Here is a 16,965-nt window from a genome sequence, read left to right on the forward strand (position 1 = left end):
TTCCGACCTAATCCCATGTGTAACAGTGCTTTGGATGAAAAAGTCATATACGGCCAAAAAGAGCAATTACATGATGTAAAAATATTCAAGGCTTTTATTTTGAAATTTTCAGTATGATTCACTTCAGAGGGCCAAACTATTCCATTGTGTAACAGTGCTTTGGATAAAAAAGTCACATAAAGCCAAAAAGCGCAATTACCTGATGTAAAAATATTCAAGGCTTTTATTTTGAAATTATTATTATGCTCCATTTTAAAGTTCCAAACTAATCCCATGTGTAACAGTGCTTTGGATGAAAAAGTCATATACGGCCAAAAAAAGCAATTACATGATGTAAAAATATTCAAGGCTTTTATTTTGAAATTTTCAGTATGCTTCATTTCAGAGGGCCAAACTAATACCATGTGTAACAGTGCTTTGGATGAAAAAGTCAAATAAAGCCAAAAAGAGCAATTACATGATGTAAAAATATTCAAGGCTTTTATTTTGAAATTTTCAGTATGCTTCATTTTAAAGTTCTGAACTAATACCACGTGTAACAGTGCTTTGGATGAAAAAGTCAAATAAAGCCAAAAAGAGCAATTACGTCATGTAAAAATATTCAAGGCTTTTATTTTGAAATTTTCAGTATGCTTCATTTCAAAGGGCCAAACTAATACCATGTGTAACAGTGCTTTGGATGAAAAAGTCATATACGGCCAAAAAGAGCAATTACATGATGTAAAAATATTCAAGGCTTTTATTTTGAAATTATTATTATGCTCCATTTTAAAGTTCCGACCTAATCCCATGTGTAACAGTGCTTTGGATGAAAAAGTCATATACGGCCAAAAAGAGCAATTACATGATGTAAAAATATTCAAGGCTTTTATTTTGAAATTTTCAGTATGATTCACTTCAGAGGGCCAAACTATTCCATTGTGTAACAGTGCTTTGGATAAAAAAGTCACATAAAGCCAAAAAGCGCAATTACCTGATGTAAAAATATTCAAGGCTTTTATTTTGAAATTATTATTATGCTCCATTTTAAAGTTCCAAACTAATCCCATGTGTAACAGTGCTTTGGATGAAAAAGTCATATACGGCCAAAAAAAGCAATTACATGATGTAAAAATATTCAAGGCTTTTATTTTGAAATTTTCAGTATGCTTCATTTCAGAGGGCCAAACTAATACCACGTGTAACAGTGCTTTGGATGAAAAAGTCATATACGGCCAAAAAGAGCAATTACGTCATGTAAAATATTCAAGGCTTTTATTTTGAAATTTTCAGTATGCTTAATTTTAAAGTTCCAAACTAATCCCATGTGTAACAGTGCTTTGGATGGAAAAGTCAGATAAAGCCAAAAAGAGCAATTACATGATGTAAAAATATTCAGGGCTTTTATTTTGAAATTATTATTATGCTCCATTTTAAAGTTCCAAACTAATCCCATGTGTAACAGTGCTTTGGATGAAAAAGTCATATACGGCCAAAAACAGCAATTACCTGATGTAAAAATATTCAAGGCTTTTATTTTGAAATTATTATTATGCTCCATTTTAAAGTTCCGAACTAATCCCATGTGTAACATTGCTTTGGATGAAAAAGTCATATACGGCCAAAAAGAGCAATTACGTCATGTAAAATATTCAAGGCTTTTATTTTGAAATTTTCAGTATGCTTCATTTTAAAGTTTAAAACTAATCCCATGTGTAACAGTTACTGAGTTAAATCAGTTATATACAGCCCATAGCAGCAGGTAGTTCTAAAGGCCAGTTCTCAGTCCTGATCTGTTTCAACTGAGGGTAGATAGAACTACAGTGATGCGTATTCGTAGTCCTAACCAGCAGCCAATAGCCTCTTGAGTTCCGTTGCTATGGTAAATAATGGTCTCAGCAGGTGTGAGCTGTGAGCTCTGAGCTCTCAAACACACAAGTGTGTTTGAGCAAACACACTTTACTGAAAAAAAGCATTGGAAACAAATCCTTCTTGTTCGGGAACCGTAATACATATTGGAAAAGCGTTTTAAGCGTATGACAGGTCAATGTGTCTTCTGCGATAGTCCCGAGATTCATATCTGTACCTCACTCAGAACATTTACAGCGATGAGAGAAAGAAATGTTGTGCCCAGATCTGAACCGAGATCGGCTGTCACTGTAATTTGAGCAAAAATGAGAAAGTTTGGGTCGCTTAGAGGCAAATTGTGGACAAACCGTAACTGGTATCGACGAGCCGTCTTCACTTTCGAAGAGATCACAGACGTATCTACAAAATGAAATTTGAATGGCATTTCTAGGTGAATTTGTGACGACACAGCAAATCCTCAAAAATAGGGTATTTCTAGGATTTTTCCCATTGAGTTATAATGGGGTTTTTTTCGTAGTTTTTTGCGAATTATGTCGCCACGTTAAGCCCAAATCCCACCAGAAGTAATAGCTCCAATGGCGTGAATTTTCTGCACGTTTTGATACCTCATTTGTAGGTGTGCACCCAGCGGTACGAGCCGCATTAACGGTTACGGAAGAAAAATAAAGATTAAAGAGACGCTTCTCTCCGACAATAGTAATAGGTTCCTGCCATTGCTTTGCATGGCAGGCCCCAATTACATTTACTTGAGTAACCTTTTTGAAAAAATTTACTTTTTATTACGCTGTTCTTTTTCCTTTTACCCAAGTAATTTTATTGTGCAGTATTTCTACTCTTGAGTAAAATTTCTACCCACTGAATGAAAATCAAACATGTTTAACCAGAAACTCATCAGACTCAGACCCACACCTGCAGTTTCTGTTATAGTTTCATAAGTTTTACGTTGAAAGAAACTGAGTTGGAAAAACTTTTCTTTTCCCTGATTTTGTTATTTTTTTTATTTATATGAATTATTGTCATTTTTGTCCTTAAAGTACCAAAACTCCCACTTAACTTTACATTTTGGTTCGTCTGATGATGTAATTTTTAAATATTGAGTGATTGATCATTTTTAGAGGTGGGCAGAGAACCCAAAAACTGGACTAAAGAGTAGAACTACTTCATCATAAAATTACTCAAGTAAAAGGAACTGAGTAAATGTAACTAGTTACTACCCAACTCCACTGATGTCATAATTAAATCAGATCTTCTGACACATTAAATTGTACCAAAGAAGACGAGTTTAGGTTTGAAGTTTCCGTTATTAAAGTCATTTACATTTAGATTAATTTTTCCCAGGGACAAACAGGCAGAAACGGAGGACGACAGCCTTGCTGGGAGTCCGTTGCAGCTGAAGCGAAGCAGCTTGACGCCGAGTGAAAAACAGGAAGATGCCGACAACCAGAAGAACTCGACCAGAGCCAGCCAGGCCGCCCTGAACAGCAACGCCGTCCACATCCCCGTCACCATCACCGCGCCGCCCGGAGAAACCACCATCATTCCCAGTGAGGGCAGCATTTGAGCAAATGATCCTGTGTCCTTTTCCATAAAGTTTATTTTCTGAACAAAAGAAAAATTGTGCTCAAGTGAGGTTTTAGATACATTATCTCTTAAATGATTGATTAGCTGTAAGATGACTTAAAATAGCTGTTCCCTTGACTTAACATAGGCGCTAAGTTTTCAGTAGCCGTTAGTAAAACACTTAGTCACCATTAGCTAGTATCTGAGAAGTTCTTAGTTTGACTCTGATTAGCTTTAATCTTAAGAACTGTCAGCTTAGCTTTGAGAAGCTTTAACCACATGTAGCGGTTTTCTTCTAGCTGTAAGCTTGACTCTTACGTTTTGGCTCTGAGCATATGATAGCTTCACTCTTAGCAACTGTTAGCTCGATTCAGTAGCTGTTAGCTGCAAGACCTTGGAGTTTGTGAACTTATGTTAATTCAGACACACAACAGTGAATGAGTTCTCAAATTAATAACAAAGTTTTTATTGTTCTTTGGTTTTTAGCCTCCAGATCTGCGTGAATCATGTATTTAAAGCCTCTAATGAGGAACAAATGAAGCAAATCCTACAATAACCAACAGCTTACATTTGTTTATTGTTGTTTTGTCTTCATGTTTCTGTAAATGAGTGATATTTATATTTTCTGTTGCTTTGCACCAGTGAACAACATCGATTGTGGCAACTTCCAGCTCAGTGAGGAGAAGAAAGATCTGGAAGAGGAGGAGGCCGCTAACGGGCCGCGGCAGATTCTTCCCTACAGCTCCATGTTCGTCTTCGGACAAACAAACCCGTAGGTTCCAACACTTAACATGCAGAAATACTTTCAGCACATTTCTAATATGACTAAAGTAACAAATAACCAAATAAAAAGTTTCAGTAGACATATAAAAACTAATCCTTTCTTTTGTTTTGCATAAAAGATGCCTGTGAATATTATTAGATTATAGTTGAGATAAGATAAAAAATAGTTTTGGATATATATATATTTTTTAAATCTGCATATGGTTTTGGAAAACTCAACATTTGTGATGGCAGATCTTGGTTTCTGTATCCTTCATGTATCAGATTTATTTCTTAGTGACACTTTTATTTTTATGTTTGTGCAAAATAAAGCAAACATTTAGGTAGCAAAAACAGAATTAAACAGTATGAAAAACATAGAGTATAAATTTATGTATATTTACACGTACAAAAATGATAAAAGGACAGATTAAAGATGTCACAAAATCAATAAAACATGCATCAAAATACAACATGTAAACAAACAGCTACTGATAATAAACAACATTAACAGCCGAAGAGAAAATCCTGGGGAAAAACAAAGAGCAGCTGTACAGTTCTGACGATTCTTGTCCTTTTTGTTACTGTTATTCCTGGAAGCAGATGCTGCTTATTTCAACACCATTTTTCCTAATTATGCTCTGACTCTGGGAACAGGCGTCTGTGAAATATCTGCCGTTTGCAGACCTCACTGTTTGTGGTCTTTACAAATTCACACACAGATAGAAGGAGAGCAGAAATCTATGCTTTAAAAACCGTCCTGTGGGAATGTTGGGGACAAACTAGCAGGGCGATTTAACAGCAGCGAACTCTGAATAGTGAAATGCATAATTTCTCCTCCTGTGTATGCCAGAAGAAGCTCAGATTTTGTTCAGTATTTGAATTGGCTGGATCGTCACGGTGAATAATTAACGGTCTAATATTTTAATCTGCACCAAACAAACCTGACACCATATTATTGTCAAAATTACTTCAATAAAAATGCGTCTAAACTTTGATTAGGCAAAAAAAAAAATCAAAGCAACAAAAAGTCACAACACAACAGTCAAAAGCTACAAAACAAGAACAAAAAACACAACAGTCAAAAGCTACAAAACAAGAACAAAAAACACAACAGCAAAAGCTACAACAGAAATTTAAAAAGCTACAACACAATAACAAAAATATACAAAACAGAAACGTTAAGCAACACAAAAGGAAAAGTCACATCACAACAGCAAAAAGCTACAACAGAAATTTTGCTAAAATGGAAGACAAGCCTGGACGTTTATCATAACTTTTGTTTCAGCACAATTTTTGCTGTAGCTTTTTCATTTATTTGACCCTTCTGGACCACCGTAGTTCATAATCCATAACTATCCAGCGTGTGTGAATTAAAAACAATTCTGTAAAGAAAATTGGACCAAAATAAAGACTTTGGACAGAAAGTAAAGACTTTCCATCAGTTACCGCAACATTTGAAGTCAGTTATTTGCTCGTCCACAGTGGGTCAGGTTGGTCTGGAAAGCTCTGTTCCCTAAACAACATGACACATTTATATGTGACTGAAACGTGTCTGTACCTGCCAAGCAGCAGCTCCTCTGAGTTTTCTGTGCGGTTGGTGTTGCAGGGTGCGGCGCCTGTGTCACTACGTGGTCAACCTGCGCTACTTTGAGATGTGCATCCTGATTGTCATCACCATGAGCAGCATCACGCTGGCCGCCGAGGACCCGGTGGAGGCCAACGCTGACCGCAACATCGTGAGTCAAGACTCAGAAATAAACATCTGCGGCGACGAGTATTTGTCTGAAAATGTGCGCAAATGCATAAATATCTCCCACTCTAGTTGATTCATTCGGACTCTACTGTCAAGTGAACAAAAAGCAAAACTAAGACGCTGTATTAAAGTATTGTAGGTGCAGCCGTGTGACCTGGACTGACCGTGCTGTTGAAACAATGACAGAGTGTGGCACACATCCACTTCAATCAACTATTTCTCTTAATTCCCACGTGTGACATGCTAGCCCACGTTGGGAACAGATGCATGCAGACAAGTGGCCTGAGCTTTTTCTTTTTGACAGACAAGCACAGCTAATTAGCATTTCAGTCAGCGGCACAGAGGCAAACCGAGGTGAAGGTGTGTGTACGTGTTTTGTGTGTTTGAGTAGAAGAGTGCAAAGCAAACAGAACCTGAGACCTGACAGGATAAACATTAGCGGTCCATTCGCTCGCGCCTCCAAGGAAGACCTTCTGACGAGTCGACTGAAATGTTTCTGCTGTGTTTTCAGGCTCTGAAATACCTGGACTACGTCTTTACTGGAGTCTTCACGTTTGAGATGGTGATAAAGGTGAGAAGGGCTGAAGAAATAATAATTGTTAGCACATAATAAACACTTTTTGCCATGTTATATCCACAAACTTCAGTTTATAGGGTTTTATTTTATTGTAGAACGTGTCCGCGCACTTTTACCCTAAAAACCTTAAATGAAATCCAGATAAAATAAAAAATTAAGATGGTGATAAGGCTGGACGTTATGGATGAAAAACATATCACTGTATAAGCCTTTCATATTAGTCGATATCGATAATTATTGATAGGTTTTTTTGTTTTAAATATCTGAAATATTATCAAACTTTTATCCAGTTTTCTCTTCATGCCATTAATTTTTATTTGTAAGCAGTTTTGAGGCACAGTGGGGAAAGTTGAAACTGTTGCTGTGTCGGTTACTCAGAAGGCCGTTGCTAGGTAACCAAAGTTGGGGGAGGAGGGACTTGGATCTGCTTCTCCCCCAGCAGGTCGTTGCTAAGCAACCAAAGAGTGAGAGAGTCAGTTGATTTCACCAACTTGCCTTAGCTGTGAAGTTTTAGTGAAATATAAGCTCAATATAATATATTTTATGATGTTTTTATAAAATATAAAAAAATATATATAAATCAGACGGTATGAAGCAGCATTTATAGTAAACAAATGTAATAATTATTGAATGGTGAATAAAAAACTTCATGTTTTTTACATATTGTGTAGATATTGTCTGTGGGTTTGCTAACGGGGTCAAAGGTTAATGCTCTCTGGGGCCACGGCATGGAAACGTTAGGGAACTCCTGTCCTATCAGACGGATTATCTATATGATATATATTATTGATTTATTGTTCAGCCCTAAATGGAGTATTGATCCAACAGCAGGTTAAATGTTGTAGTTTTTACATAATGTCCTTTTTTTCTGTTGTTTTCTCCCATTTTTACTCTAATTAATATTATTTTTTAATATAATCTCCTCGCTGGTCGGTTGTTTTCTCTTGGTGTTTGACCTCTGACCCCAGATGATCGACCTGGGCCTGCTCCTCCACCCCGGCTCGTATTTCCGTGACCTTTGGAACATCCTGGACTTCATCGTGGTCAGCGGCGCTCTGGTGGCCTTTGCCTGCTCGTAAGTCGCTTTCATCACTTCCTGTTGTGACCCGTTGGCGTTAAATTTCTCCGCAGCTCTTTACTGAAATAGTTTTTAGCTGCTTTGTTTTCTCCTGGACTTTTCTCCTGGTTTTGTGGTTAATTCTCTTGAACTTCAGGCTTTATGTAACCTGGAGGTTATTCGTCTTTCACCTCCAGCTCGGATTGTTCCTTTCTGCTCTGAATTCAGTCTTTCTCTTTGTTTTTAACCGACTGGTGGTTGATGAAGGTCAGAAGGACTTTATTGGCTCTTTTAAGGCTTTGTTTGCCAGATAATTGCAGCTTTGCAGTCCATCCCCAACACAATGTCGGGTAATTGCTTCCTATTTTTGCACAGACATTTTGCAGAAGTTAAAGGTAAATTTCTTTGCACATTTATTGGTAGACCATAGAAAAGATTGTTTTTCAGTCTTAAACTGGAAAATCTGAACTTTGATTGAAGATAATGTATTCAGTTGGGAAATTCACTGATGGAACCGTTTTTAATTGCTTATAGTTTATAAATCACTGAATAAATTAGAAATAAAAAACATTGAAATTCCATACTTTTGAATTTCCTTTGATTAACAATAACTGGAGAATTAATTAATATCTGATGATATTATATAATTTAATGTTTATTTCTTGTTTCATAATCGGTGACTTTTTTATGTTTAATGATGTAAATTCATTTAAACTGCCATACAAATAAACTTAAGTGCTTTTCTCTTGTTGATTGTATAAAGTATCAACAGCAGATTTCACTGTAAAAACACAAAATCTTACCAAGTATTTTTGTCTGGTTTCTAGAGAAAATATCTTAGTACATTTGAAATAATACAAACCTAAATTATGAGTAGGTTTTCAGCAAGAAATGTTTTTTAAAGTAATTAATTCCTTAATATTGATGAAAACGTTCTAGTCCTATTTTCAGATTATTTTCTTTAGAAAATGTTTTGTTAAAAGTGAAATAATCTGTCAGTAGAACTAGTTATTTTTCATCAATATTAAGGTATTGTTGACTTAAAACAAGCTGAAAAGTTACTTATACGTCAGTTTTGTCTTATATGAAGAGTAATAAGATACTTAAATTAAAAACTACACCAAAAATGCTTGGTAAGATTTTGGTTTTGTGTCATTTCTTTTGCTTAAAAACGTTTATTTTCAAACGTTTCCCCTGCTGAATGCATGAACTCAAATCAAACGTTGGGTTTTTCCAGGTTATATCAGCTTTCTTTAAAACTAAATCTTAAAGTCTTTTTCTCTTTTTGACTTGCAGTGAGGCATATTGTTGTGTATGAACAACAAAAAGCTTAATTTCTTAATATTATGAGGAGTATCAATAAATGAATAAATTTCTCCACCTGTTTGTTTCTGCTTTTCTCTGAGGTTCTGCTTTGTGACGTTTCCCCTGACTCAGATTTTACTGTCTTATTGCCGCTGCTGCTGCTTCTCTGCGTCGTTTCTCTGTTGCTGAGTCTTCCTCTGCCACTTTTATGTCCTCTTCTGTCTTTGTTTCCCGGCTCGGATCGCTCTCAGGAGCCTCATGGGGTAACGCCTGCTCTTTCTTGCCTCTTCTCCGTCTGTGTCCGCTCGCTTTCCTTCACGTCCATCAACCCGGTGTCGCTCGACTTTACAGCCTTCGTCTCGCAGCTAAACGTCTCGAGCAAATGTCACATTTTGTCATTATCATCAGAGTCATGATTGAAGAAACTGGCATTTACTCTGTTTTTGTTAGATAAGCGCTCATCCAGGTTGCATAACTGTAATTACCTGCTGTAAAATCATCTGGCGTATTGGTCCTTTAAGATTTGGTATCGACCAAAATATTGTGAAAATGATTTGAATCAGCTTCAATCCACAACTTTCACACATTTGGGAGAAATCTTTTTGAAACTGATAATAAACGGAGTGAATGTTGTTCAACCCAAACACACATTTTTACCAGATTTTTTCTTGTTTTTCTAGTTTTGCACAAATTAGTGAGATTATTTTCTGTTTTCCACTCATCTCCTGCTCACTTTTGGTTCATCGTTTTGTCTTTCTTACCATCAATCACATGAAGCAGTCAATATGACTGCATTCACAATGCAAGGTCTAATGGTTTATATCAGTTCTGACAGTAGATATATCAGCAGGTCCAATATTTTCTCTAAGCTCTCATCAGCTTTTGTAAGTCACTGTATAAACTGTGCAATGGAGTGAATGACTTTTCCCCCCAAATATAAATGAATAATATCCTTAATATAGAACCAAAATCCTCTAGAATGTTTCATTTATTTTCCCTCTTTTCTGATGTTTTTTGGAAAACTCAATAAAATAAAACATATATATATATATAGTGTATATATATATATATATAAAACAGATCTTTAACTTTTTTTCCTGTCAACATTTCCACTTTAGGTCTGTTAGGATGATAAAACATTTCAATTTGTCTCAAAAACTTTCTTACAAGAAAAAGAGTCCTTGAAAAGCATTGAGTCTTAATTTTATGTATCTAAAATTAAGGCCTTAAAATCTCAAATTCATTTAGAAATGTCAAGTTTGCCTTAAATAAGTTAATAAGTTTTAAATGTTGTTGTGGCAGGAATATTTAATCGTATATTCTATATAGCTTTTTTTAACACGTGGACGTTTTCATTACGTTCTGTGACTTTAAGCTACCGCTAACCAGCTGGTACATGCTTCTAGCTAGCTAGCTTTTTTGTGTTTATATTGATAAATGTAAATTATTACCAGTTGGCTGGTTGGCGTTTGTACAATGTTACGTGGAATTTGGACAAAAAAAATTTGCCATTATTGTATAAAATATGCGATTTTATTTTCTAGATTCCTGTCGTGAAACAGGTCTTAAATTTTATTCATAATGGCCTTTCAGTCTTAAATTTGAGTTGGTGAAACCTGCAGAAACCTTGTTTTCACACCTGATAGTTCAGTAGATTTGGTTTGATTTGGGACCAAATTGAAACATTTGTTAAATTTTCAGCTGCTGCTGTTCGATTTCACACTGAACTGAGTCAAATGAATCAAACCTTCTGAAAAAGCTGTTTGTCTCCTCGCCTGTGGGGGCGCTGCACCAAGAACTACTGTAGGAAACAACATGAAAACCCCTACAGAAGACACTAACCGCAAAATGTAAACAAAAATGTAGTAGCATCAGATGTACGTTGAAGAATTTATTTTTTGTCTTTGGTAAAAAAATCACGAGTCATTTGTCCTGCTAGTGCCAGACTCTCGTGTTTCTTTTTATTTTATTTACCCAGAATGCCCTGCGCTGTAGTCCACTTCTGGTTTTGGAGCGGTCTTCGGTCCGCTTGGTGTTCACATTGGCTTTTGAATTCACTTCAACCTAACAGAGGCCGGGATTTGTTGGCAAATTTGAATTTCCAAGTTATTTTAATCAAACCAACAGTTTGGTTTTTGAGTGGACTTGAGATTGGAGTCGCTCAAATTATACCAAAATATTTATAGATAAATCGTCTCAATTTTGCGAAAAGCAATTTATCTGTTTTTATTTACATTTGATTAAAAACCATCACCCAAATCATTAACAGTCAAAGCCATTACTTTGACTGAGCCGCTGCAAAATGTTCTTATGGATGAACCCGAACTCAATATGATTTTTTATATAAATATTTCTCTATTTAAATCATCCAAATTTGTGTTTTATTGTTGTTTTTCTAGCTGTTATCCCTCCAACACTAAAGACTAATGTGATTTTAGGTTTTTGGTTCCTTAGAGAGTTACACAACCTGCATGAAGCTGGAAAAGAGCTCCTAAAAAGAAATGAGAGACGATAAAAGTAATAAAAAATATGATTTAATGCTCTTGCAATGTGAAAGCAGTCGCACAAATGATCATCATCAGTGTCTTTTATTCAACCCTGGCTTATAAATTTGATTTACTTTCACTGCAGCGCTTCAATTTAGAGTTTATTAAACCTGTCTGTTGCTTTTTTTTGTAATTCTTTTTCGTCTAATTGCAACAAGCGATCTTCTTTAGCGTCTTTTCAGTCTGTAAGGTTAAATAAAGTCTTCATGTCTGTTTAATCTGTGCTTTAAGTGTTTGCTTAGTTCTTTCTATGCTGGTGATATTTCTGTGCTGTCTGCTTGCTTATCATTTCTTTTCCTCGTCAGATCACAACAAAGTGTGGCCAGGTGGGAACTGCCCCTATTTACACCCAATCCCAATTTAAAAGCACATTTCCTGGAAGACATTCCAGGAAATTCCCAACCATTCCCAACCTCCTAACAAACCTCCAGTCTGAAGGTGCCTGTAGTGTGACCAAACCTCAACCTTCACTGCAAACAAAACCTCAGTCTTACCGAGCATTTCTGGTCTAATTTCTGGTGTGAATACCTTGGTGCACTTGAAATATACTACACATTTTCAGCAAGATATAGTAGTTTGTTTTAAATCAATTATTTATTAATATTGATTAAAGATTACTAATTCCACTGACAGATTATTCTACTTATAACAAGACAGCGTTCTCATGTAATAATCTCAGATTTCTGACATTTTTTCCTTATGATTTTTGACTTAATCTCAGAATTAAGTCAAAATAAATTCCGACTTAAGTCAATTCCTGCTTTAATTGCATAATTCTCATTTTCTTCTCATAATTTTGACTTTAAAATCAGAAGTCTAAAGTTAATCTTACAATTCCAATTTTCTCCTCAGAATTTATTTATTTATTTTTCCTCTGAATTCTTTTTAATCGTACAATTCCGACTTTATTGGCCGAATTCTGGCTTTTTTATTTTAATTTAAAAGCTGCTCAACCTCTCAGCTAGCTAAGCTAGGTTGGTGGAATCAACTGACTCGCTCACACTTTGGTTGCCTAGCAACGACCTGCTGGGTAACTGACTCAGCAGCAGTTTCAAGTTTCCCCTCTGCGCCTCATAACTGCTTTAAAATAAAAAAAACAATAAATTTCAGCTAATTAAAACAAAAACTTAATCAATAATTATTGACATCGACAGGTATGAAACGATTATCGTCCGATCCTAGAGTAATACAAGTGTGCTGAGATATTTCCAATAGAAACTAAACAAAAATCCTTGGTAATATTCTGTGTTTTTGCTCGTTTTTATCCTCCTGAGCCAATATTGACAAACTAAAGTTATGAAGACAATATTGGGAACGCCATTAAATAGATTTCAGAAGCTCGGTCTGCTGTAAACAGCATTTCTTTAAATCAATCTGATCCATCAGCGCTGGTCTTTATCCGACTCTAAACTCCTAAAATCACAGTTTAAGAAGCTTTATCAGGTTAAAGCCTTTCACTCCCTTAACGGAGTAAAGGACTGCAGCCTCTTATTTCAATTTAAACTAATAAATGTTTTACTTTATTTTACCTCCTAGGCTACAAACAGGCCAGAGGCAGCCTTATATTTAACTAGAAAAACACAAATTCATGACTATTTTTTAGAAATAATGTTTTTAAAAGCCTGTTTTTGTTACAAATTGCTTCAATTTGATTTCAGTTTGTATTTCCCCCAAAAACACAACAGTGTAGTAGAAAACCTTTATTTGATTTTCTCTCCAAGCAGCCAGACATTTTTCTGATCCTCTGAAATGCAACAAATCTGTAGTTTTCTGTTCATTTTGATGGGATGTTTTGGTTTTATGTGGACCAAAAGTGCAGAAGGAGCCAGCCTGAAAACCTTCTGCAGCATCTTCAGCTTCTGAAATCTATTCCACTGTTCTGACCTTTAAATATGGGAACAGAAACCAGAGACTGCATGATGTGCAGAAGCATGAGAGCTGCATGATGTTTTATTGTAAAAGAAAACTCCCAAAGTCATAATATTTGGAGTTTATCACTTTTTACCGGAGAACAAACTCAGGTTTATTGTTGTTGTTTTATGGAAATGACTCAAACTTTTTTTTTTCTTTTTTAATGGTAGGTCATGGTAAAAAAGGATGAAAATCTAAATATACTGAATTTTTGTTGGTTTTCTGGTGAGCAGATGCTAGCACTTTAGCTCTCCTTAGGGCTGGATTCAGTCAAGCAAATAAAATAAAGGCAACATCTGCTCTAAAACTCCTTATTTAATCATACGTAGAGATGTACATTTATATTTTTACTGCATGTTTTTCTTTGCAAACACTGATAAACACTCAGTGTTTGATAGTTGCTCAGTGTCTATTTCCCTTTTCTATGGGAGTCTGTTTCCTGTGTTTCTATGCTGCATTTCGGTTTCTCCTATTAATACATATTTATAATACAAACAATTTGAGTTTCATCAATTAAGTGAAAAGAATTCCCACAGTTTTTGACTTGTGTTCCAGATTGTTCAAGCTTTTTACTTCAAGAAGATTAGTGCCACAATAAACAGATTTTACTGAAATCTCAGAATTCTTTTTTTTTTATAAAAAAAAAGAATTTAATCTCATGATTTTGACAACAACCTCAGAATTCTTTTTTTGTCAGAAATCTGACTTTAATCATACAATTGCAACTTTAACTGCAAACCTTTGAACTTTTCAGATATAAATTCGAGAATTTTAACTTTTTTTCTTCAGAATTTTGACTTTTTTTCTTCAGAATTTTGACTTTTTTTCTTCAGAATTTTGACTTTTTTTCTTCAGAATTTTGACTTTGTTTCTGAGAATTTTGAGTTTTTTCCTCTGAATTGTTACATTAAGCTCAGATTTCAGATTTTTCAAAATTAAAATTAGTACTTTTTTCTTTGATAATTCTGACTTCAGACTCAGAATTCTGACTTTTTCTCCCAAAAATTCATCTTTTTTCTCATAATTTCAACTTTTTAATGTTTTGAATTTTGATGTTAGTCTCAAAATTTAGACTTTTTTTTCTCTGAACCTTTGCTTCTTCTTTTCTTCTGAATTCTGACTCGCTTTAATCTTACAAATCCATCTTACACTCTAAGAATAAATGCTTTTTTTGTTATTGACCATAATCCTTTTCTGTAATCTTGTGTTAGATACAATGTAAGTAAACAAAAGAAAAGAAGGATGAGTTGCATAACAGAGGAGCAAAGAACAGACACAATTGTAACTCCGTAGAGTTAGATAATCCACTGAACTGCATGTTCTCCACTAACCGAATGCTAACAGCTCTGATCAGTTTACCTGCTGTTCTAACGCAAAACTGATCGAATGGAGAAAGTTAAAACTTGAGTCGATTGCAGCGTTTCTCCCAGACTAACGCCGTTTTCACTCCTCACAGAGGAACGAAGGGAAAAGACATCAACACCATCAAATCCCTGCGAGTGCTGCGAGTTCTGCGACCTCTGAAGACCATCAAGCGGCTGCCGAAGCTGAAGGTACGGCGACGCCGTCTGGAAATAAAGTCTGATTTTCACAGAAATACTCTCAGCATTTGTTTCTGGCCAGATTCACATGGAGATCTGAGGCAAGTTAAAGTTCAGCAGTTCTATAGGAAGACCTTCACAAAACCCATAAAAACCTTCAGTTTCATACAACAAAAATCTTTTTTTTTTACCCCTCCAGGGGGTCTTTTTGTGGGCTCTAGAGTCCCTTTTTACAAAGTAAGCTGACAGGAAAGGGGAAGGAGAGGAGGGAAGACATGCAGTAAACTTCGCCGGGTCCGGGAGTCGAACCCACAACAGCTGCGTCGAGGACTTGAGGCCTCCAAATGTGGGTCGCGCTAACCCCTACGCCACCACGGCACGCCCCACAACAAAAATCATTTTAACAATTTCTAAAAACGTAAAACAGTCAATCACTGCATTCACAAAAGCATTTGGGGTTTGGATTTTAGTACAAATATTTTACTATACTTAATGTCAAAAATGTCAAAATTTTGATTTTCTTCCGAATTTGGACGTTTTTTCTCAGAAATTCCTATTTTTTATTCTTTTTTTTAATATATGCTGTATATATATATATATATATATATATATAAAGAAAAAACACTCGCTGCGGCTGAGTTTTATGACTTTTGCCCAATTTAAATAGCCGTATCTTACTACTGGCAGAAACAACAAAGAAGAAGGCAACAGGAAGTAGATGGAGGATGATTTTGTGTTTTTGCAGTGTAGTATCACTAAATGTCTCAAAACTTTGTCTTTAATGTTTAATTGAAAATTTCTCTCCAAATATTTCATGAATTAAGTTTTTCTCAACCAATCAGGTTAAAGTTTGACCAACGTAAATCAACAACAGCAGCAGACGATTTTTAACAAGGCAAGCCTTTATTGTCTCCAAATGGAGAAATGACAGCTTCCCTTTGCTGGTCGTCCCAAAGCAAAGCCTCTCACAGGAGTGATGTGACTGGAGTGATAGAAGTGAAGGAGTGAGACAGATGGGTGTTGGCAGGCAGCCGGCCGCCTCCGTCTCTCTGTGGAAGCTCGGACGGAGCGCTGCTGGTGGAGGAGAGGAAGAATATGCTCCTGATGAACATCAGTCATGCAGCAGCAGGTTCATTGGTTGGATTGCATGTCAGGACAGATCAACAAAGCTCTTCATCCTGAAAACAGACATGGTGGTAGAAAAGACAGAAAGAAATCTGAAGGAAGGAAAACATGGGAACACAAACCTTCCTGTTCCCAATGTGAACTCGAGTGACAGTTAGCCAGCTAGCTAGCGAGATATATCTAGCTAGCTAGCTTTTTATCTGTCCATCCAACCAACCAACTAACCAATTGCCTTCCTACTTAGAAGGCTAGCTATAATTTCAGATATCTATCTATCTAGTGACTAGATCAGATAACTAGACAGTTAACTTAGATTAGCTATCTAGTTAGCTGATGTATTTTTGCTGCCTTGTATCTTATGACTGTCAGGATTGTCTCAGAATAACTGCATCATCTGAAAAGTATATTTTATTCTATACTGACTGGGTTGAGAGCTAACACATTCATTAGTGTATAAAATAAAAAGGTTAATATAGTAATACTTTGTTGACATAAATTAAATTCAAGTTAAAATTTAATTTAAAATGTTGTTTGTCGCTGAAGGGCAAATTAAAGCGACAGTGAAGCAACATGAACACAATCACTGAAAACAGAACAATTAGCAACAAAAATGAACAAAAACATTAAAACTGAAAGAGATTCTGCCTTTAAATAGGAAATGGCTTAACAGTGTAACATCTGTAGGTGTTTTTATATTTCGTTAAAACATGAAAGTTTCTCGCTGTAACTAGATGTTGTTCCTGCTAGCTTTGTGTAGCTTCACGCTCATTCCTGACTGTCTGTTTTTGTCTGTATTTTCAGGCTGTGTTCGACTGCGTTGTGAACTCTCTGAAGAACGTCCTGAACATCCTCATCGTCTACATCCTCTTTATGTTCATCTTCGCCGTTATCGCCGTTCAGCTCTTCAAAGGCAAATTCTTCTACTGCACTGACGAGTCCAAAGGTCTGGAGAAAGACTGCAGGTACAGTTACCAGAA

General features: G+C 35.8%; 1 protein-coding gene across 18 annotated transcripts in view; it reads left to right on the top strand.

The window, feature by feature from the left end:
- The window catches only part of LOC116724430 (voltage-dependent N-type calcium channel subunit alpha-1B-like), a 135,571-nt gene that overhangs the window by 89,444 nt on the left and 29,162 nt on the right, over positions 1-16,965 (top strand). For 8 of the 18 annotated variants that reach the window (XM_032570113.1, XM_032570115.1, XM_032570124.1 and 5 more), the window contains 9 exons: positions 3,187-3,392; positions 4,051-4,180; positions 5,780-5,909; positions 6,438-6,497; positions 7,472-7,578; positions 9,117-9,128; positions 11,717-11,737; positions 14,779-14,875; positions 16,790-16,950. In XM_032570113.1, the coding sequence (XP_032426004.1) occupies positions 3,187-3,392; positions 4,051-4,180; positions 5,780-5,909; positions 6,438-6,497; positions 7,472-7,578; positions 9,117-9,128; positions 11,717-11,737; positions 14,779-14,875; positions 16,790-16,950 (924 nt within the window). The remainder of the gene's footprint in view (positions 1-3,186; positions 3,393-4,050; positions 4,181-5,779; positions 5,910-6,437; positions 6,498-7,471; positions 7,579-9,116; positions 9,129-11,716; positions 11,738-14,778; positions 14,876-16,789; positions 16,951-16,965) is intronic. The other 10 variants (XM_032570121.1, XM_032570126.1, XM_032570122.1 and 7 more) reach the window with 2 other exon arrangements.

The sequence above is a fragment of the Xiphophorus hellerii genome, chromosome 8 (genome assembly GCF_003331165.1).
Source record: "Xiphophorus hellerii strain 12219 chromosome 8, Xiphophorus_hellerii-4.1, whole genome shotgun sequence".
Lineage (NCBI taxonomy): Eukaryota > Metazoa > Chordata > Actinopteri > Cyprinodontiformes > Poeciliidae > Xiphophorus > Xiphophorus hellerii.